This window comes from Danio rerio, chromosome 20 (assembly GCF_052040795.2).
Source record: "Danio rerio strain M-AB ecotype USA chromosome 20, GRCz13ab, whole genome shotgun sequence".
Taxonomy (NCBI): Eukaryota; Metazoa; Chordata; class Actinopteri; order Cypriniformes; family Danionidae; genus Danio; species Danio rerio.
This window is the reverse complement of record NC_141040.1, coordinates 48,245,813-48,269,401: the sequence shown is the minus strand read 5'-3', so window position 1 is coordinate 48,269,401 and position 23,589 is coordinate 48,245,813. Positions and strand designations below refer to the sequence as shown.

The 23,589-nt window shown below is 35.3% G+C and overlaps 1 protein-coding gene across 20 annotated transcripts in view; it reads left to right on the top strand.

The window, feature by feature from the left end:
* The window catches only part of runx2b (RUNX family transcription factor 2b), a 292,292-nt gene that overhangs the window by 202,096 nt on the left and 66,607 nt on the right, over window positions 1-23,589 (top strand). For all 20 annotated transcript variants that reach the window (XR_015517529.1, XR_015517528.1, XM_087296525.1 and 17 more), the window contains 1 exon segment: window positions 22,665-22,915. Coding sequence is in view for 18 of the 20 variants with exons in the window: in XM_087296525.1 (XP_087152651.1) it covers window positions 22,665-22,915 (251 nt within the window). In the remaining 2 variants the exon portion in view is untranslated.

The following is a 23,589-nucleotide window of genomic DNA, read 5'->3' as shown; positions in this document are numbered from 1 at the left end:
CTTTATACTCTGACTACATTATGCATTTTTGATTTCATTATTATTTAGTTATAATTTGAAAATCCTTTAGCCTAATCGCTAAGATTAGGCTACGTGTTTTTGTGAAGGAACATTATTGAATCCATTTAGGGAAGTAGCAGACATTTTGAAAGTGGGGAGAATAGCTGAATGAGATCCAAAATTTTACGTTCATTTTATCTTTGATCGCCTGTTTCTAAATTGTCTGTCTCTAAACGTAAGGGAGACATATCAAAACAAAAGCTAAAAATAAAATAAACAAGTAAATAACAGGGTAAGAATGTGGTAAAATCTGAAAATGTGTAAAAATCAGGTGAAGGCTTTTCTTTTTCTGGATTGCTTTTGAAAACACTGTTAATTGGGTTTAGGAAAGGGGGTGGGTGAGGGAATCTGTGCTTTTAAAAACACTATCGGTTGGGTTTAGGGAAGGAGAGGGGTGGGTCAGTCATTCAGTCTGTTGACAGCAGCCTGGAGGATTTACGCGAGAACAGCAGGCACGAATGGCACTCGCGAGAGAAATTCAGGATCTCAAAAAGCGTAGACAGCGGCCTCTGGTGGATTCACAAAAACAAAAATTGTAAAAAGCACACCTCCTGGGACATATTTGGCGGTCTCCAGAAATGTATATACAAATGTACATACATTTACAATTTAGAAATGATTTATATTTCTGCGACGTCCCAGCTGAACAATAGCATAAACTACTATGAAAATGATCACCTTAGATACTGATTATGTGCTTTATTCAGTGCTAAATGCTTCTAATGTGAGTTTTGAATACTATTTTATGTTACATTTATTGCCGTACTGAAAGCTATAGCAGAAAGTTAACCTCAGATCTTGAAAATAAAATAAGAAGTGAATATATACTTGTAAAATGAACAATAGAACCAACTGTGACGCAGTGCAAACCAACAAATATCAATCACATTTACATAGAATGGATTTTCACAAAAGCACCTCCTCCAACCAAGCTGTTGTCAAATAAAATCGTTGTCATGCCAGCTTGCTACTGTAAACAGATAATCAGAATGCTTTCCCCTCCCCCAAGCTTTTCTGATTGGTCTACTGCTTTGGAACTGACATTTAGGAGATAAAATTGGCTTTTAACTTGACATGGCTACTTAAAAATGCATCACGAATGTTTGCCAAGTGTGTGTTTGAGTATAGAAAACCCGTCAACCTGATTTCACAGAGTAGGAGATGTTCCTGGATTAACATCCATGTTAATCCTGGAACAACATTCCAATCAGCCAATCAGAATTATTGATACATTTACTGTTCATGTTAAGTTTAGGTTTATGCACTTCTACATGATTATCCAACTATTATTCCCCTCTAATTTTGGGAATAATTTACAGTTATTGTTGAGTTTAGGGGTGGGGTATAGGTATAGATTACATTTTTCAACAAAAATGATGTTCCAGGATCAACATAGATGTTAATCCAGGATCACATCGTTGAAAAATCAATGCATTATGGAAAAACACGTTCGGTGTGAATGGTCCTTAATTCATTATGTTTTTGAAAGGTACCAAAATATTGTTGTGAAATTTCTTACTATTTGAGCAAATGGAAACGCAATCAAATTAAAATTTGTGGTATTCTCCCATTCACTGCTTTGCTTTTTGAGTTATGAAATATGTAGTTTTTAAATATGATGACTTTCGCTGCTGAGAAATGGAGATTAGCCTTTCAGCATTACGTTAAAACTAGTTGGTTATTTTTTATTTGTAGCAAAAAGAGACTTTATTTTTCGAAAAAAAATTTTTTATTGTATTTATTTTTTTTGGTTTTGATGTCGTATGTGATCCATGCATGAGGAGTAAAGAGCCTGGAATCTTCTTTTCACTTTTACTCAAAGCATATTTAGAGAAAACGGCACTTTGAACTTAGTCACAGAGAAGCATTTGCGTTTAAATAGGCCTTTTACACTTCAACAGGTTTTATTTTAGATGCTCTTTAATGTGCTTTGAATAGCAGGGTTAAATGTGCACGAGCAGCAAATAGTAGACACTTCAAAGCGGCAACATATAATTACAGCACATTAGTTGATTTGTTGGTGGCGTGCATGTCTCCGTGGTGTTTTGATGTGTATGTGGGCAACAGAATGTCTGTTCTCTTAAGCAAGAGAGCGGCAAAACACTGATTTAACGAGAAAGCTTCCCAGAGGATATAAAACATATTGTGAATGTATTTTGTTTTTGTTTACATCGGCTGTCTTCCAAAACCTTGTGAGCTGCCTTATACGGCTACGTAGAGGAAAGCCTTAGCATTCATTTTTTTAAGTTGCTTATTTGTAACATTTTGTAGCATACAATAGCATTCGAAAGTTTTTTGTGTGCGGGGTTTTTTTTTTTTTTTTTTTTTTTCGATTTATTCAATAAAAAAATCCTGTAAATAGCATTTTGCTTACACTCTCAGGCCGCTTTATTAGGTACACCCTACTAGTACCTGGTTGAACCCCTTTTGCCTTCAGAACTGCCTTAATTTTTTGTGGCATAGACTCAACAAAGTACTGGAAATATTCCTCAGAGATTTTGGTCCAAATTGACATGATAGCATCACTCAGCTCCTGCAGATTTTTCAGCTGCACATCCATGATTCGAATCTCTTGTTTTACCACATCCCAAAGATGCTCTATTGGATTGAGCTCTGGTGACTGTGGAGGCCATTTGAGTACAGTGAACTCGTTGTCATGTTCAAGAAAACAGTCTGAGATGATTCATGCTTTATGATACGCTGTGTTATCCTGCTGGAAGTAGCCATCAGAAGATGGGTACACTGTGGTCATAAAGGGATGGACATGGTCAGCAACAATACTCAGGTAGGCTGTGGCTTTGTCGCAATGCTCAATTGGTACAAACGGGCCCAAAGTGTACCAATACAATATCCCCCACACCATTACACCACCACCGCCATTCTGAATTGTTCATATAAGGCAGGATGGATCCATGTTTTCATGTTGTTGATGCGAAATTCCGACCCTGCCATCCAAATCTCTGAGCAGAAATGGAGACTCATCAAACCAGGCAACATATTTAGAATCTTTCATTGTTCAATTTTGGTGAGCTCGAACTAGTCTGGCCATTCTCCTCTGACCTCTGGCATCAACAAGGCATTTGCACCCACAGAACTGCCGCTCACTGGATATTTTCTCTTTTTTGGACCATTCTCTGTAAACCCTGGAGATGGTTGTGAGTGAAAATACCAGTAGATCAGTGGTTTCTGAAATAATTCTCAGTCCAGCCTGTCTGGCACCAACAACCATGCCATATTCAAAGTCACTTAAATCATCTTTCTTCCCCATTCTGATGCTCGGTTTGATCTGCAGCAAATCAACTTGACCATGTCTACATGCCTAAATGCATTGAGTTGCTGCCATGTGATTGGCTGATTAGAAATCTGCGTTAACAAGCAGTTGGACCCGTGTACCTAATAAAGTGGCCAGTGAGAGTATGTCACAGTGCACTGTCAGTTAGAGTCATTAGCTAAAGTTCAACTAATTCATGACAAGCTATTTACATCTGAAATATGTGAATTATTTTAATTTTTAATTATAATGAACAATATAATAAATTATAAATTTGCAACAACAACAAAAATTACATTTTCAATTTAAAAAAATAGCAAAAAGAAAAATGGAATTTGCTGCAGTAGGAGGAGCCACTGTGTGCCTTTTTTATTATAATCAATTAAGTCATTATATTAATTAAATTGTTTAATTTTAATAATTGCAGTCATCTTCATCAGTTGGTGAATGACAAACTTGTAGATAACCTCAATACAAACATATTGATTCAAACACCCAAAAAACAATGTTTAATCTCCCTCATTTGGGATTAAATCGAGTTTCTGCACTCTCAGAAATAAAGGTACACAAGCTGTCACTGGGGTGGTACCTTTTTAAAAGGTACAAAGGGTCCATATCGGTACCTTAAAAGTATATATATTAGTACCTACAAATTTTAGGAGGAACACTTTTCAACTTTTTAGGTACTAATATGTACCCTTGAGGTATTAATAAGGACCTTTTATGTACAAGTTTGTACCTTTTGAAAAGGTACCACCCCAGTGACAGCTTAATTTCTGAGTGTGGTCACACTTTATTTTGATGATTCGTTTGTTGAATTTAAGTTACATTGCATCTAAATGCCAACTAATTTTCATTAGAGTATAAGTAGACTGTTAGGTTGGGTCTAGGTTTAGTGTAAGTTGACATGTACTTGGAAAGTTTCTTTTAGTCAGTTAAATGTCTGTTTATCAGCAGATATTAAGCAGACAGTAAATAATCAAATGGACCATCAAACAGTGTTACCGAGTTTCATTCTTCTGTTGCAGAATAAGATCCTCATTGACTTCAATTATAAGAGAAAACAATATGGAAGTCGATGATGCAAGTTAGTCTCAAATTATCTTCATTTGTGTTCAACAGTAGAAATAAAGTGAAGGGTGAGTAAATAATGACAGAATTTTCATTTTCGGGTGAAATATCCCTTTAAGACTACAGCCTGGGAACCATATAGCCATACACACAGCCATATTCATATATGAGCATGTTTTACTAATGCTAAATTGTAAGTTTACAATCACAGCCATATATTGTATGATTTGTCAAAGTTTCACTAGTATTGTCAGTAGCATAATGTGGATTTATTGTAGTTACTGTTTATTTGGTATTGCATTTAAGACTATACGTATGTCTCTGCTTCTTATAGTAATCAGAAGTCAGATCGTATTAAAATCTGATGAGAATAATTAATTTCAAAGTAAATTCGGCAACCTTCTTCTTAGTCCAGTGTTTTATTTCCTTTGTCTTAGAGGATTTATTTTTTATAAATGTGTTTTTTACCAATCATATTTTAGTGTCTCATTCATAATGTGGAAATTAATCACAGCATAAAAAGCAGTAAGCTGTGGGAACAGTGCATTAAAACTGGTCATTTTAACGTTGGTGGTACAGAATAAAAAAATAACTGACTGCCAAACAGTGAGAAGGCATAAATATCTCAGCAAATATATCGTCCCTTCTGAAGATGCTTTTGATCTTGCATGTTGCTTTATAATTTTTCAAGTTTTGAAATAAATGTATTTTAATCACAAACAAAAGCTGGATAACTCCAGTTAAAACCAAGCAGATTTTGTTCTCATCTGAATTCAAATAGTCTTTAAAACAGACCCATATACACTAAAGCTCAAAGATGTTTTTAATGCTTTTAAAATAAGCCTGTTCTGTTCACTAAGGCTGCATTTATTTGATCAAAATATAGGGGAAAAAATGTTCCATTTTGAAACATTAAAATATAAAGTAACTGTTTTCTAATTGAATCTAATTTAAAATGTTTTTCTTGTGATTTAAAGCAGAATTTCCTATTATTCAGTGCCACATGATCCTCAAGTATAAGGATTTTCTCATTGTTGAAAACTGTGGGACTGATATATATTTTTGTGGAAACTGCATCTACTATGCAGCAAATTCAAATGTGGAAATATAAATTCATTCCATCCAAACTAAAATGAATAAGACTGCATTCAGAAGAAAAAAATATAAATAATGAATTACTGTGAACGTGTCCTTGCTGATTTCAACAGCAATATTTTAAAAAGTAGTCCAATTTCGCATAATTGAGTAATAAATTATCGAGATAAAATTTCCATTGGTTGCCATGAGGGCACCCCATATTGTGGATTTTCCAACTCAGACTCATTAATAATATGTGCCCAGAGCTACATTTTTGAGAACCAGCAAATATGTACCCTGGACTATGTCTAAATCCACTAGAAGTTGCTGTGACATGTTTGATAGTCTCAAATACATCACTGGGGCACATTTTCTCATACAGTGTGGGCCATTTTTTTGTAAATCCACCAGCGGCCACAGGGTACATTTCTGCTTATCTTAACATCCCTCTCATAAGAGAAGTCGGTTGGCTTGTTGTTGTATCAGCTTGTTATTGACTGACCCACACAGCCCCTTCCCAAAACCTGACCGGAAGTGTTTTTAAAAGTGAGCTCCTACCGTGACCTTATATAGCTTTTTCGCAATTTTGTTTTACCTGGTTTCTGTATCCGCCCTTTAACAGACTCAAAGCCTAGTTCTGCTCCACTCCACCTCCCAATTCTGTTGCCGTCTAAGGTGAGCTACCAAGTAGAGATCTGCGCAGGACAATTTTTTTTGTCCCGCTCACGCAGGGTTTTATTCCGCGCCTGACCGCTCTCGCCCTATATTTAGTCTTTGTTCACCCGCTGCCCAACCCACCCCGTTTTCAACCCGACCCGACCTATTCCCATTAAATTTAGATATGGTTTCCAAAATCTCGTTTAAATTGGGTACTACCAAAGAGAGAGATAACAGACAAAACTGTAGTTTGTGCAAGGATTGTAGGCTAAATGTCAGGTTTTTTTCTTTTCTTCTTCATTTTGACATGAGTGCTGCCTTAAACCTTAAGGTTCCAGTCTTGTGATTGCTAAAGGGTAAAACTTTGAGGTATTATCACATCACGCAAAGGGTAATTTTTTTCCATTGACATATGAAAAAGACTCCCATACATCAGACTTTCCCAATATGGGTTTACTAACAGTAAACTGACTGTTTTCTAATGCAAGCTGAAGGACAGTGCATATTCACTTTGCTCCTTCATGTTGGTAAGGCCCGCTTTGAGGACTGTTACGCAGGTGATGCTTGTACAGACTCACAAAAAAAAGCACATGCAGAAAGCTCTGGTCATGCGTTTAGCATGTGTAACAGTCATTAGCACTGGCTGTACTGCTGCTCAATAAGAATAAGGCAATTACAGATATGCTGTTCTGAAATAACGTCAAGACTCAGGAGCACTATATTGTTAGACCACCTGCTGCCATTCAAGTTAAACCAGAGTTACCGAAGACTACTGCGTTTTATTCAGAAATTTAATGCAGACATCCACTACCAAGCAAACCAGTAATGTCGGGAAAGCCGTCCATATGGAGATAAATAGTTAGCGGTACCACCCTGTACCGTTTGTTATACAGACAAAATACAGACAGGTACCCGCGACCAAATATTTGTCAGTTTTCAAAAGTGTAGCCCTGGGCACATTTTTCCAGTGAGCCTGTTTTGAGGTATATGAACTGTGTTTTTTATACTTTTGATAATATTTGTAAAGTAGACATCCAATTCTATATTATGGCCAGTTTTTTTTTTTTACTTGTATTAAGCTTCTAAAAATATATACAGAAATTTTACATATGGATTGCTGTAGCAAAGTAATTATTTACAACAATGAGTGTCTTTGTCGCTAATTAATAAATAACCTTTGCTCTGTAATATCTGTAATAACCAATCACTAGATCTGAACACTAGAAATGTTACGCTTTAAAATGGTATTTGCTGTAGTTTGTAACGATTGCTTCATGTTTAGATTTTAATAATATGCTTTAAATATTTACCCACAAATTGGCTGAAGGGTGACAGTAAATGAATTTTGATCTCTTACCCTTCCTACATAACAAAAAAAAAAAACAAAAAAACAGAGAAAAAAGGCAGTAAAATATGTATTCATAAGACTTATCGTTTCCAACGATATATAGTTTGTCATGATTAGATTAGTATTTAATTGCAGTATAGTGAAGTAAACTTAAGCATCTTGCTATTTGGGCAGTGACAGTAAAGGGGATAAAAATATTTAAAGTCTGCATGAAACGGAAGCTGCGACCAGGTTTTTTTTTTTTTTTTCATATTGTAATCCAGTTCCTAGAGTAACAAAATAATAAATGAGAAAACAGTGGGCGTGGCTTGTTTTTCGACTGTGAGCTGATTGGATGTAGTAAAGTAGGCATTTCATTCAGAAAGACTGGGAAAAGGGTTTGGGGAGAGTTATTACAGTGTAACAGACTCCACCTCCTCAACATTTCTGTTTGTTGTCAATTGACAGTTGGAGGGGGCGTGGTTAAGTATGTTAGCCACGTCCAATACCTCAGACATATGTAATCTGAGAATTAAACTGAAAAAGAAGTGCATTTTCAGATTTCAATTTAGGATTAGAAGGGCAAACCAATTTTTTTTATGTTAATGACATGCACAGATGAATTGTTCTCCACAAAACTAGCAATGTGAGCTAACAAAGTCAAAACTGTCAGTTTTGATTTCATTTGTAGTTTCAAAATCTTCCTGATCCCAAGCTTTTAACGCGCAGTGTATATGTGAGCAAATGTTGATAGCAGCCTACAGTTGACCGGTAGTGTACACACACTCGGCCCACGCGCTGCCCATGACCTTCCCCTCAGGGACAGAGGAATTCATCTCTCTGGTAAACAGCAACCAGAGACTTTGGAAATTACAGTATGGTTAACCCAAGTCTAGGAGAGCAGGCTGTTTACTGCTGTTTGCCTCCAGCATGACCCTGTGAGGGTGTTTCATCAGGCTTAATGTGTGCACTTCTTTAGGGCTTTTCACACTGAGCTTAACCTCGGGTTATCGCTGTTGTAAACCACTGCTTGTGACCCCGGGTGGAGAAACGTTACACACTACTAATTCAGAAGTAGGGTTATCCTTTTATTTATTTATTTTAAAACATGGGTTGTGAAATGTGTAGCATCAGCAATATTTTTATGTTAATCCTCCTGGAAAGTATTGTATATAAAATTTTCAGATGTCTTTGACCGGAGCAATATGGCAATGTTCAGTACATACATACAATTCTAAAAGATTATTTAATTCTCTATGTGAAATAGTTAATAAAGAATGCATGATTATATGCAACACGGTGGCTCAGTGGTTAGAACTGTCACGTCACAGCAAGAAAGTCACTGGTTCGAGTCCTGGTTGGGCCAGTTGGCCTTTCTGTGTGGAGTTTGCATGTTCTTTCTGTGTTGGCATGGGTTTCCTTCAGGTGCTCCAGTTTCCCCCAGAGTCCAAAGACATGTGCTACAGGTGTATTGAATAAGCTAAATTGGCTACAATGTATATGTGTAAATGCAAGAGTGTATGGGTGTTTCCCAGTACTGGGTTGCAGCTAGATAAGTTGGCGGTTCATTTCGCTCTGGCAACCCCTAATAAACAAAGGCCGAAAGAACTAGGCTGAAAGAATATGAATGAATTGAGCCTATTGTAGGATAATTATACAGTTGATGGGGTTTTGTTTTACTGTAAATAAAAAAAAACACTCTTGTTTCTTTTATTTCTAATTTTCCATTAAACAAAAATAAATATTTTAAATATTTATAAAATATTTTAATATATTATTTAAATATTTTTTCATTTTTTCATAGGGGTACCCTACAGCTGGAATAAACAGCCAACTATTCTGCATATGTTTTATGGAAATTCATACATTTCAACAAGATTATTTCACTCTGCATCTAAAATTAATAATAATAAATTTACGTTGGGTTTATTTTAGCATGTCATTGTTTTTAGGATTTTGAACGTGCAGTAGAATAAATGTCATAAGACATTTCATGATATTTCTGGTACAATTGTATGGTTGTTTGCATACTTTATTTACTGTTTCATTATTGTTAAATTCAAGTTCACTAGATTTTTTTTATTATACTTGGTGGTGTGATTTCATTATCATTTATTTTAAATAGTTTAATATTAATTTTAATAATATAATAAAATATTAATAATATTTCTATTGTATTTTATAAGCTTAGTTTTACTGTAAATAATAAAATACTATTTATTTTACTAATTTACCATTAAAACCGCAAAGTACATGGTGTATTTTGTATGTATGCTAGGACGTAACATTTCATAAAATTTCAGCAACAGTATTGTTGATATTTTTTAACATACATCTGTTTTTGTTTTGTTTTTTGTTTTGCTTTTTTAATTTTTTTTTTTTTTTTTTTTTTTTTTTTTTTTTTTTTTTTTTGCATGACATTTTTAGGTGCCATTCACCAAATCATTATGCACTTAAAAAAAAAAGATTTCTGGAAAATTGTTGCAACCAATTTTTATGGGTTTTTATTTAACCAAACAAAAACAAATTAAGTTGATCATTACTAATTGAATTTTTAAATTCAACGTAAATAAATTGTTTACAGCCATTTAATTAAAACAAAATGTAAATCAAAGGAATCATCATTGAATAATTTTTTTCAGTGTGTTTTCTATCATAAAATAATTGTTTTGTTTTGTTTTTTTAATTCTCTTTTACTTTTTTCACTTATGAAGAAAAAACAATGGCTATTTAAATAAATTAGACAATATTTCTATTATATAAAATTTGTAAGATAAAATGATTCATTATAAAGTTATGTCAGATTTTTTTCTTTTTTAAAGCAATTTTCCACATGTACATTGTCATTTTTCTTCAAAGCGACTAATGCGCATAAACAGATGAGGTATATTTTTTAAAAAGTAAGTGTAAAAACTGATTTTTCTTGTCAGTTCCAAGTGCAGAAATCTCGGAAACTCAGGGCTTTATAAAAATCTTAGGTTTTCCCAAATGTAATTACTGGACATCTTTGTGATGATGTTAAAGTTCATTTAACTTGTGAAATATAAGACTTGATAATACAGTTAACAGAATTCTGTATATTGTAGTATACTAGTACAAGAGACTTAATTTAAACAGGTTTCATACTGTTCATCAAGTCAAATAGGATTAGAAATTTTAATTTTATCCCAGGGTTTGAATTGTTAACCATGACAAGTTTAGGAGTGCTTCAGTGTAATGCAAAACTCAGGATTTTGTTTACCAGGACTTAATAAAAATCATCCAATATAAAAGCAAAAAAACTGTGATGGACTGAATAGCAAAATTCACATTAGCACATAGCTGCATGTCATTTGCAATTAGGTTTTATGTTTACTTTTGTCCGATGGCCAATCATTGTAGACTTACGCTTGTTGGGTCGTGACCCACCGATTGAGGACGGCTGATTTATAGTTCCTCAAGGGGAGGGCTACTGTTTTCAAGGAACAGAAAGTTTTCACCCTATTCTCTTGTGATGCGTGATTTATTTTCATTTGATTGGTGAAAATTTTGTTTTATAAAGATCAGACAGTCTTGCCCTGGGGCCACTTACACAATAACATGTATAATTAGTGTAATTAAATGGCCTCCGGGGCTTTTTAATCAGCAAAGTAGGTGGATTTAATTAGACTTAGATGTGTTGCGCATCAAGATCAAAATCTTCATGTCTAGAGGTGGAGCATTTCTAAATGTTTTCTAGTCACAACATCTCTTGCATTTTTTTTAAATCTCTTTTCATATTCATAATCATAATTTACATGAATATTTATTAATTTAGAAGATGCTTTTAGGGCACATGATAAATGAGCAGGACTAGACTGAATTTTTCTTATATTTATTTCTGTACAGAATTTTGTAAAAATATAAATAAATAATAATAATGATATAAATACAGATTTATACTCAATATTTTTGAGAGTAGAGGAGCTGAAATCCTAACATAAAAATTAAAAATAAATAAATAAAAGCACATAAAAATAAAGTACAATCACAATACAATTACTATAAACTATTTATTTTACATAAACTATAAAACTATTTAAACTATTTATTTTTAATATATACATTAGCATAATACATCCAGGAGACAGAAAATATTACTTTACAAATTGTACTGTACATAATAAATCCACACTTTTGCATATTATTCAGTAATAATACTGAAATGAATACAAAAATAGAATAAATATATTTGAAGTCAGAATTATTAGCCCCCCCTTTGAATTTAATTTTCTTTTTAAATATTTCCCAAAGTATGTTTAACAAAGCAAGGAAATTTCCACAGTATGTCTGATAATATTTTTTCTTCCAGAGAAAGTCTTTTTTGTTTTACTTCAGCTGGAATAAAAGCAATTTTTAATATTTTAAACACCATTTTAAGGTTGAAAATATTAGCCCCTTTAAGCTATATATTTTTCCCGATAGTTTACAGAAGAAACCATCATTATACAATAACTTGCCTAATTACCCTAACCTGCCTAGTTAACCTAATTAACCTTAATTACCTTAGTTAATCCTTTAAATGTCACTTTAAGCTGTCTTCAAAATATTTAGTAAAATATTATTTACTGTCATCATGGCAAATATAAAATAAAGTTATTAAAAATGAGTTATTAATACTATTATGTTTAGAAATGTGTTGAAAAAATCTGCTCTCCGTTAAACAGAAATTGGGGAATAAATAAACAGGGGGGCTAATAATTCTCACTTCAGCTGTATATATTTGCTCATTTACACAAGTAAATAAACAGCCTCAACAATGGGCTAAATAAATAATCTGCATGCGGGCCTACAAATAAGGATAAAAGCATCGATTTAATATAGGATTTTTACAATTATGCATGCTGTAAGGATGACAGTTCGTTATGTAAGGTTTTCTTTTTCTTTTTTTACAATACAAACGGTTTAATGTTTAACCCCACCAGTTTATGCAAGCAACACAACACGGTGCATTTGAGACATCTGAGAAGTCTGCAGTTTAGTGCCAAAGAGTCATTTTGTTCAATTCTGAAAATGTCTAGATTGCACTGGTACGTCGCACACAAACCACAGACGTATCAGTCCTAAAAGTGCTGCGATTACCAATAATATAAATTCCCCCAATGGGATTCGGGAAGTCAGTCAAATGTTCCTTTGCAAGTGAGTTTGGCTCAACACCCCAAATTAGATATCATTTAGACATCAAAAAGTGGCGCACATGTTGGCTGCTACAGGAAAAAATGCTTTAACTTTTTGAACCAAAAGGCCTGCAAAAGTCATTAATAGATTCAATCTATTGGAACTCGTTCACTTGCAAATCATCCTCAGGGATGTCATTTTTGAATAGTTTTTATCTTACCTTAAAGCATAGGTGTCAAACTCAATTCCTGGAGGTCCGCAGCTCTGCATATTTTTACTTCAACCCTAATCAAACAGATGATCTAGCTAATCATGGTGATTAAGACTACTAGAGACTATTAAACAGGTGTGAGTTGGACTATGCAAAGCTTCGGCCCTCCATGAATTGAATTGAGACCAATGCCTTAAAGGGATAGCTCTCCCATAACGGAAAATGCTGTCATCATTTGGTCACCCATTACTTATTTATCATTATTATCATTATTTAATCAGGGAGTCTAATTGAGACTTAAAACTCTTTTACAAGAGAGACCTGACCAAGGTAACAACCGTACAGTAAAATAATTTTAAAATACAAGACCACCACAAAACAACAACATTTCATCAATCCTATAAGCAAAAACAATTGCATGCTTCCAGTACCACTTAATAAAGCCTTTTAAATTCACCAAAAGACACAATTTTATTTAGTTGTAAAACTTTTTGCTAATTATTCCATGCCCAAGGTGCACAATAAGAATTTTTAAGCATAATTTTTTTGTCGTTAAACACAAAAGAAGACATTTTGAACAATGTTGGAAACCTGTAATCATTGGCAACCTAGGCCTATTTTAAAAACGTACTGCAATATACATTTCTGGAGAGCACCAAATACATCGCAGGAGCTACGTTTTTTGCTGATTTTGTTTTCGCGAGTCCACCAGAGGCTGCTGTGTACACTTTTTAAATCTCAAATTTCTCTCGCAAGTGCCATTCACGCCTGTGTTCTCGCATAAATCCACCAGAGGCTGCTGTCGACTGACTACTTGTCTGACCTATCGACCACCCCATACACCATCTTCCTTAAACCCAACCGACAGTCTTAAAAAGCAATCCAGAAAAACAAAAGCCTTCGCTTTTTACCACATTTTCAGATTTTACCACATTCTCACCCTGTTATTTACTTCTTTATTTTATTTTTTGGCTTCTCTTTTTTTTCTTACCTGGTTTCTGGAAACTTGAACTGGAGACTTGAACCCTGTTGTTGTGGTCAACTCCTCTTTGCGTCTCAAGTCCACCGACGTACATGGCAAGCTACTGAGCAAACTGGTAAAAGCGGGAAAGCTGTCCATGCTGAGGTAAGCAGTCAGCTGGTAAACGTGAAAAGTAATAGTGTCATACTGCCCTGTATCGTTCATTTTAAAGACGAAAAGCAGCCATACGTACCTCTGGCTACATAATTTGCGATCTCCAGAAATGTATGTTGGGCTACGTTTTCAGAATAAGCGTATGTTGGACATCCATAGTTGGTAAAACGAATACTACACTGCAGAAAATGCTGGGTTTCACGCATTTGATTTGTAAAGGAATTAAGTTAGCTGATTAGTTTTTACAAATCTAACTGGATTGAACATAAATCAATAAAGTTGTCCCCCTAAAAAAACTCAAGAATTTTGTTATTTCAGCTCATTTTAAATAAGTAGTTTGAACAAACGGCAAATAATTTTTTTAAGTGTATAAGTCAATGGTTACAGGATTCCAACATTTTTCATCACTTTTGTGTTCAACCGAAAGAAAATTACATGAAACAAGTGAAGGGTGAGTAAATAATGATGGAATTTACATTTTTGGTTGAACGATCCCTTTAAATATCGAAAGAAACGTGTGTGATGTGGACTTGTTACATTTTTGGAGCCTCTTCCAACACTGTAACCGAGTTCTGGAGTTCAAAGAGGTTGAAAATAATCTGTCCAGGCTGGAGTCGATTCCAAAAGAAAATATTCCCAAAGCCTAAAGTCATTGTGGCAGTATCATTACCCAATACTTGCAGTAGCAATTACCTCCGCGCTATCACATTCAGAGTTGGAGACCGAGAAGACTAAACTTAATTTTTTTTTCTTCAATTTTTTTTTTGGAGGGGAGAGGGGGGGGGTTGTATTACAGTTTTCCCTTAAGCGCCAGGAACGACTAAACTTTAGTTGAAAGAATAGAGAGCTGGACAGGTTTGCTTCCCAAGAGAATGATTATATTTCGAAGCAAACAATGGCAGCCTTATTTTTATGCAAAAAAAGAAATCTCCGACTGGTAGCCAGGCAAAATCACCTGGTTCCACCGATTTTTGGATGTGCTGGAATAATTCATTTAATCCACTGCTGCGCGCATATGGCCAGGTTATATTTTACCCCCTTCCGTGGGTTCACCTTCAACTCTTTGCAGCTGCTGTAATATCCCTTTTTTCTTTCTTTCCATCCAGACTTTTCTCTTTCGAACACCTGAGCACAAGCCCTCCTGCATCCCAACACTGAAACTGTACAGCAGCAAGGGTGATAGTTGATATCTCCCTTGCGACTTGCTTTTTTTTTTTTTTTGGATACCTGCCTTTTTGGGTTGTCCTCTAAGTTACTCAATCCATCAGTGAGTCGTATTATACAGCCAATAAATCATCCTCAATCTGCTCCGGGATGAGGTGAAATCCCCCCACATAAATCTGCTATTGCTTTTACCTTGCGCACCGAACAGGACTGAGTGAGGATACATGAGAACGGCGTAATAACTATAAATATTTTTCAACCAACCGGGCCGTTTCAGAGAGGAAGTGGAGCCGTGCGATCCGCAGCGGAAGGGAAAAGTGTGAGGTGGAATTCAGAAGGTTAATCTGGTCCAAAATAAGCAGGCTGTTGTACAGAAGTGATACCTGAGCCTTGTCCGGGAGTGCCTCGTGTGAGGGTCCGCTTCAGACTGATCCCTTGATTATTCCTCCGACTTGCCTGAGTAAATCACTAATCCACACTCGCTCAATTACACAGCAGATAGCAGCTGGAAACACAACCGACTTCATGTACATGGAAACGGAAGGCTGCTTTTGTGGGGTGAACGTTTTATGTACAGTCAGAATTATTAGCCCTCTTTATTTATTTGCCCCCTGTATATTTTTCCCCTATAATTTCTCTTTAACATAGAGATGTTAAATGAGCGAACACATTTCTAAACATAATAGTTTTAATAACTCATTTCTAATAACTGATTTATTTTATCTTTGTCAGGATGACAATATATAATATTTGACTAGTTATTTTGCAAGTCTATACAGCTTAAAGTGGCATTTAAAGACTTATATAGGTTAATTAGGAAGGATAGGGTAATTAGACAAGTCATTGTATAATAATGGTTTATTCTGTAGACAATCCCAAAAAACATTGCTCAAGGGTCCTAATAATATTGATCTTAAAAATGATTTAAATAGCTTAAAAACGTTTTTTCTTCTAGCCAAAATAAAACAAATATTCCACGGTCAAATTCCACAGTAGGAAAAAATTACTATAGAAGTTAATGGGAACCAGCAACCAGCATTTTTCAGAATGACTTAATTTGTGTTCAACAGAAGAAAGAAATTGCTAAATTTTAAGAATGAAAATAAAGATTTGTTATAAGACTCATACTCAAAAAATAAAATTTTCGAGATTGCGAGAGTGAAACGGAATTTTGTTTTAAAACATATACTAGTGTTACTTTTTTTTCCAACTTTAAATTGCTTAGAATCAGTAGATACTAAAATACCCAAATAAACAGTGTAATTGTACAGTATACCATAAACAAGCTACACTGTAAAAAAATAGATAAATAAAATAGCAAGTTTTCATATTTTGTGATTCATGTTTTTGTTATTATTATTATTTATGCTTTTGTATTCTGACACCTTTCTTTTAAACTTAAAAAAGTTGGAAAAGTTTACTTTTATGAACATTTGTAATAGTTTAAAGTGATTTATTGTCTGGGTTGTTGCTGTATTTTATGCTGCAAAAACCATGTAATAAGCACATTTTCACATTTTACAAATTAGTTTATTTATATATTATTCCTTGTGCATAATTTAAAGCTAATGAAATGTCATGAGTTTATCAACATCAAAAGTCAACAGAGCAGAGATCAACATCCCAAAATGAAATTCACACCCGTAAAGACGGAAAACGAAACATATGTAAACTGTAATTAACAGATTTATTTTACAGTTTATACTTTTACACACAAAAATAATAAGACAACAAATAAACAGAGGGGCTAATAAATCAGAGGGCTAATAATTCTGACTTCAACATTATATATATTTAGTTTTTTCCTGTACATTGTTTGATTTTGACTTTCAATGTGCTAGTAACCATTGACTTGCACTATATGAATCACCAAGGATCATGGTGTAACCTAAAAAGTTTTATGGTAACACTTTTGATGGTCCATTTGAGTATTAGTAGACTGTCTGCCTAATATCTGTTGATTGCTCCTTCAACAGATATGTAACTGGCTACAAGAAACAGTCTACTTATAATCTAATGAGTGTTCGTTGGCATATAGATGCAATGTAACTTAAATTCAACAAACAGACCATCGAAATAAAGTGTGACCAGCTTTGTTTATATTCTTCTTAAGAAAAAAAGTCACCCACATCTTCGGCGCCCTGAGGGTGAGCAAATTAACAGCAAAATCAGGTTGAACGGTCTCTGTAAAAGCAGAAATTGGCTGAGACAACTGCACAACTAATCGCACGCTTACTTGAAGTCAGGAGGGGACAATAAATCTCCAAGCCATCACCGTGACAATCTCCTATACTTGACTTCAGTGTATTTTAATAGGAGTCTCCGTCACATATTACCAGCCTTTTTATTTCCCCTTTCCCCCCCTCACAAGCCGCAAAAGTTCCTTTTCTGTTCCTATTTTTATGTACAAGTGATCTCAATTAAGGACCTCCATGAAGGCTAGAGGCGGCAGACAGTCATGCCAATGAGAGCAAAAAGGAAATTGTCTTTGTAGCCTCCACCACCACCACCCCCTTTCCCCAGCCCTCACTTCTCCATCACCACCACCACCACCACAGGCCCCCCACTCCACTTTCCACAACGAGCACAGCGCGCATCCAAAAAACCATCATGTTCGTGAAATTTGTGGCCATAACACGGGTCCAAGTCAAGTCCTGAAGGTCTCGTCTGCAGTGGTGATGTCACCGAAAAGTCAATGACAAAAACGGCAATTATGGGCTCAGATCTAATCCGGGGCTTGAGAAAGATGTTGAGAAGGTCTTCCTGATGAGGTAAGGCCACGAATTTCTGCGTACGAATCATCGCGAGCGTATGCTCTCGCGAAGCGTGCCAAGGATGGAAAGTAACTATTTAAATTTGGAAGCCTCCGCAGCCCCCATCAAATTGCTCCCCGCATAAAGCCATAATTAAGTGTCTCCAAAAATGCACCACTGTGAAATGGAGCCCTGATCCAGGGACTTAAGTGGCTGTACTTTTCCTCTCAGCCGGCGAAAGAATGCAGAAGCAGAGGAAAAACACTCGTGCAGCACGTTACATAATCCCAAGGCTGTATGAATCTGAATTGGACTCATTTGGGTATCGTTAAAGCCCTCGAGCTTGGTGTCTCTTCGTGTTTACATTACCAGTCAACAATGGTTTCTTTGTCCCGTGTCATCACTTGTAATTCACTGTGAGGATTGGGGGGGGGGAGTGTTGCTTGTCTGGTTGTGTTGAAACTGGCGCTGGATTAGGCTGTCAACCCTGTTGCGAGTTGGCCATATCTCACCATCAGTAGATAAGGCTTGGGTTACATCGGGCTTATCACATCATCAGCGTTTGAGCTGGTTCGGATCCAACATGAGTGTTTGGTGACAAACCGCTCCGAATACTGCATGCGCCGTAATCCCGGGTTTCTTGCTCGGTGGACGGCTTCTAACCCCGCGTCTTTTGTAGCACATCATAGCCAGCTGTGTGGGCTTCTCTTGGCTCATTAGGAGATCAAACGAGACGCCCGAAAAGAAGTGGGCAGAACTCTCTAGGCACAGTGAGCCACTCCAATCACGTGCTGATATTGCTGGCAGATGGCGGCCATACTGTACCGGCAAAGTGGATTCAGATGTGACAAATGCTCTTTGATATCTCGTTGTGTATATGATTTAGCACGCCTCTCTGTTTGGACATGTCGACAGTCGCTTTATTTCCCCTATTAAGTTTTATTTGCATCATTGCGATGTCGACTGATAGCCACGAATCTTTCGTTTGCTATCCATCTGAAAGGAATTATCAACATCAAATCAATGCAAAAAATAAGACAGAACCATTGAAATAACACACATTACTTTTGTGATTTGAATTACAGCCACTCTGATTTATATTTTAATGAATTGGTAATTGATCTTTAATAATGCCGGCCAATCAAAAACATGTTTTTTGGTGCTGAGGGCAAACGTAGAGGGAGTGTAATTCAATCACAACTTGTATAACTCCAATTTTTTTTCTTCCTCTCTCACTTAATGATGTGCCAGATGCCTGTCAATGCTTCCTGAAGCTTTTTTTTTGTATCCCTCCCACATACAAGAGACTCACAATGTACCCAAGAGACCATTGCCACCCTGCAAGATTTTCATGTGAGCAATGCTGGGCTAAATAGGCTTAAACGTAAAGGATCCAAAAGAGTTTGTTTTTGTCTTCAGTGATTCAAAAGGCTGTTTTTTTTAAAAGTTCTAGTTTTGAAAACATTTATTTTATAAAAATCCAAACAAAACTGCTCAGGTGTAGCTTAAATAATGTGTCGGTGTTCTTTGAGTAAGGGAATAAAGGGCAAAAATCAGTCCAAAGCTCTCAAAAAATATTAAAAAAGCTTTTATTGAAATTGCTATTCCTTAAAACCGACGTTTTAAAGAATAGCCATGCCAAAAAAAATGCGTTTTTACAGTTTTTACACATTTTTGAGTACTTTGGACTGATTTTTGTTATTTATTTTATAATTTGAAGAACATTTTGTCTTTTGTGGAGTAAAAAGGCTTTGTGGAACCATTAATATCAATAAAAGGTTACATTTTTGGGAGTGTAGCTGAAGTTTTTATTATAAGCAGCTACTAAATTATCACTTTTTAACTTTTAGGGTTTGTTTTCATGGTAAAGTGGTAAATATCTGATAATCAGTATTCATAGATTTATATGTTTCATTCCTTATTACACAATTTTTAAAAAAATATTTAGTGTTTAAGCCTTAAGCCTTTTTTGACTTTCATATGTGAGTACTGCTGGGCTACTTCAACCAGCTTACACATAAAGGATTTAAAAGAGTTTGTTTTTGTCTTAGTGATTTAAACTACTGTTTTTTTTATGGTTCTAGTTCTTTAAAACACATTTATTTTATTTAAAAAAAATCCAAAATCAAACAAAAATTGTTCAGAGGTAGCTTAAATAATGTGTCGGTGCTCTTTAGGTAAGGGATCCATCAGAATAAATAGCAAAAATCAGTCCGAGGCACTCGAAAAATGTGTAAAAAAAAATGTAAAGCCTTTATTGACATGGCTATTCTTTAAAACTGCACCATTTTAATTAATAGCCATGTCAATAAAGACTTTTTTATATTTTTTCTACATTTTTCGAATGCTTTGGACTGATTTTTGATATTTATTTTATAGTTTGAAGGACATTTTGATAATCCGAAGAACTCCTTTGCACTATAACACATCTTTTGTGGAGTAAAAAGGCTTTATAGAACCATTAATATCAATAAAAGGTTTAATTTTTATGTGTGTAGCTGAAGTTGTTATTACAAGCTGCTAATAAATCATCATTTTTTATTTTGATGGGGTTTTTTCATGGTAACGTGGCAAATATCTGATAATCAGTATTGATAGATTTGTACGTTTCATTCTTTATTACATTTTTTGTGTGTTTAAGCCATTAAACATTAAACATAAAAGGGATAGTTCACCCCCAAACTTCAAAGATTATTGACTCTCCGTTCACTTACTCTTTTTGACTTTCTTCTATTAACACAAAAGATGATATTGTGAAGAAAGCTGGAAACCTGCAATTGACTTTGAGTTTTTCCTGCTATGCAAGTCAGTGATTACAGGCTTCCAACATTCTTCAAAATATCTTCAAGAAATTCTTAAAGGATTAGAAGTATTTAACGGTGAGTAAATAGCATTTACTCAACATGTTATGGTGAAATATTCTTTTGAAGCTAAAGCAACACAAACATTAAGCAGAATTTTGATTGACTGCTGCCACTGATTGAACAAAAACAGCCCTGCCAAGAATAATTAGACCTTTTGTTTCCTATTAGGTTTATTGGCCGTGTCTGTGTTCCCGTCAAAAATTATGGACCCATCATTCGAATCGTTTTTTAAAAACGAAACACATTGCAACACTTGGGTTAATCACTATGCGTGAGTCTGTTGAGTCAGAGGGAGAGATTGCCATCTACAGTATCATGAAGAGATGGAGAGTTAAGTGTTATTAGATGACATGCATTATACGTAGCTGCACTGCCAGAACATGAAAGACTGTGTATCATAGAATCAAAAGAAATGTTGCTCAAAGGATGTTGAAACGGCAGACTTTAGACTTTATGAGCTTGAGGTGTGTGTAGAAAGTGTATATAATATGAGTCTGAAAATATTCTGTCATTATGGCTCACTCAAATTATCCCAGCATGATGCTCTGAGTAACACTTTCTCAGACAGAGATATGAGAGAATGAACATTTCTTTTAATTGAAGCCATTCGTTTTTGGATAGCAGGGCTCTGTAGTGTTTTAATAATTCAGGTATTTGTTAAACAGAATAATAATGGTGTGACGGTCATTTTTGCTGCCTGCATGATGAATAATGTTCTGAAAATCATGTTTTTTTAAAAATGACATATTACAGTTTGACAAAACTCATCTATTGAGGGATGTTGTCAAAGTTATAATGATTAAGTATAAATGTATAGCTTGTCAAGTTCAGTGTGCTGATTTTATGTAGAAATATTCACTGTATGATGGATACTTATATTTATATAATTATATAATAATCAAGTAGAAAAATATTTGAATGCCAAAAAAAGATCTCTATATAAAAGTATAACTACTTGGTGTGTTTTACTTTAAACAAATCCAAAACTACATTGAGAAGTTCTTGTAATCATTGTGTGGTTTCATTTCTGTGTGTGCATATTCCATTGCCTTTGCGTAGGAAAAAATGCTTTGACTAATATAATGATGTCCATTCTGATCTCAAGGAAAACATTAACGTTATATTAAATTTTCTCATAATGCAGTAATTGAATCAATTGAGAACCCAGAGAGGCCATTTATTCTTTTTCCATTCAGACATCATAAGTGATAATAGCCAGTTCTAAACATTCTTACTGTTGATATAAACGCTCATTGTTCTAAAACAAAATGACTTCTGAGTGGCTTCACTTCAGTGACTGCATGTTGGAAACTATATGAACCACAAAAAAGAGAAATCCCCGTCTTCAAAGACCAACCGCATTGGAGGCAACAAACATTGCGCCTCCTGAGCTCTTTTCATCCTTAAAGCCTAATTTGATCCCGCGCGCTCTCGAGGGAGCGCTGTCCTTCTGATCCCATACAACCCAAAGACAAAATATCAGCCATTTATTATCATCTATGTTGATATAACACATATTGTTTATATGCACATAAATCGGACTGTGTGTATGTATTTATTCGGACTTTAAGCGATCGCGTGCCGCTGATAACTCCTATGTTTTTTATTAATTTTTTAGACAGTTTGTCTAATCTGCTTTGATAAGATCCATACCATACTAAAACTTCTTTTTTTTGTGGAAACCTGAGTAAACCGTTCAAAGTCTCCTTGTGGCGGTGAATTAAGCGCCTTTTAATACAGGAAACGTAGTTAATGACGACTGCGCGCAAAGCGCCAATTGAAGTGTGCTGGAGTGTGTGTAACCCGCAGCACTTCCCAAACTCATCAGACTGCAGCGCTGAGCGCACGGAGAGGGACTGACGGCGCTCCTCTCACGCAAACGGAGGACATACGGTGCTCTTTGGCTAATTTAGACTGTTGTGATGCGCATTCCCGTAGATCCCAGCGCCGGCCGGAGGTTCAGCCCGCCGGTGTCGGTGAAGATGAACGACGTGAACTCGAATGCAGGACCTCAGCAGCAGCAGGACGGCGCGGTGGTGCCCAGACTCCGCGCGCAGGAGAACCGCTCCATGGCCGAGATCATCGCCGATCACCCGGCCGAACTGGTGCGCACAGACAGTCCCAACTTTCTCTGCTCGGTTTTGCCTTCTCATTGGAGGTGTAATAAAACCCTACCGGTCGCGTTTAAGGTAAGAGCTTGACTTTAAAAGTGCGTATTGGTAATAGTCTAGGACTACATACGTTTGTGTAATGTATTACAAGTGGCTTACTAATATGAACGCTATAATGTGAAGTACTTGTAGCCTAATATGTATTATGAATAATTTAATCAAGTGAATAATACGAACCCAATGCATGTTAAATTGCCTGTGTGGTTTTAGCAATCACTATATTATAATGTTGTAATAATTAAAAAAATCACGTCTAAACAACTCTAACGATAACAGATAATTTAGCAAAATTTGGTTGTGTCATATGTTTAGGATAGAATGTTTTATTTGTAAATTGTAGTCTAACTCTTTTACTATCCCTAGAGATAATAAATATTTTAATTTAAGATTGTAGTCCAATTTTTCACTATCCGTCAGTTTTAAGTTTACACAAATGATACTTACAATTTACGATTTTAAAGTCAGTTATAGCTCATTGAATGTGTTTGTCTTCTTCAATTTTGTCAATTTGTATTGAATAGTTAGTGTGTCAGTAGACTGAATCTTGCCTTTGTACTATATATACTTTTAGTAAGAGCGCGTGAAAAGCATTTTTCTTAATAGCAGAGTAGACACTGGAACACAGCTCTGTTTAATAAGAAATTCTAAAATTGCTCTGGCATTATTCAACGTTTGATGTGTAATTCTGGCCT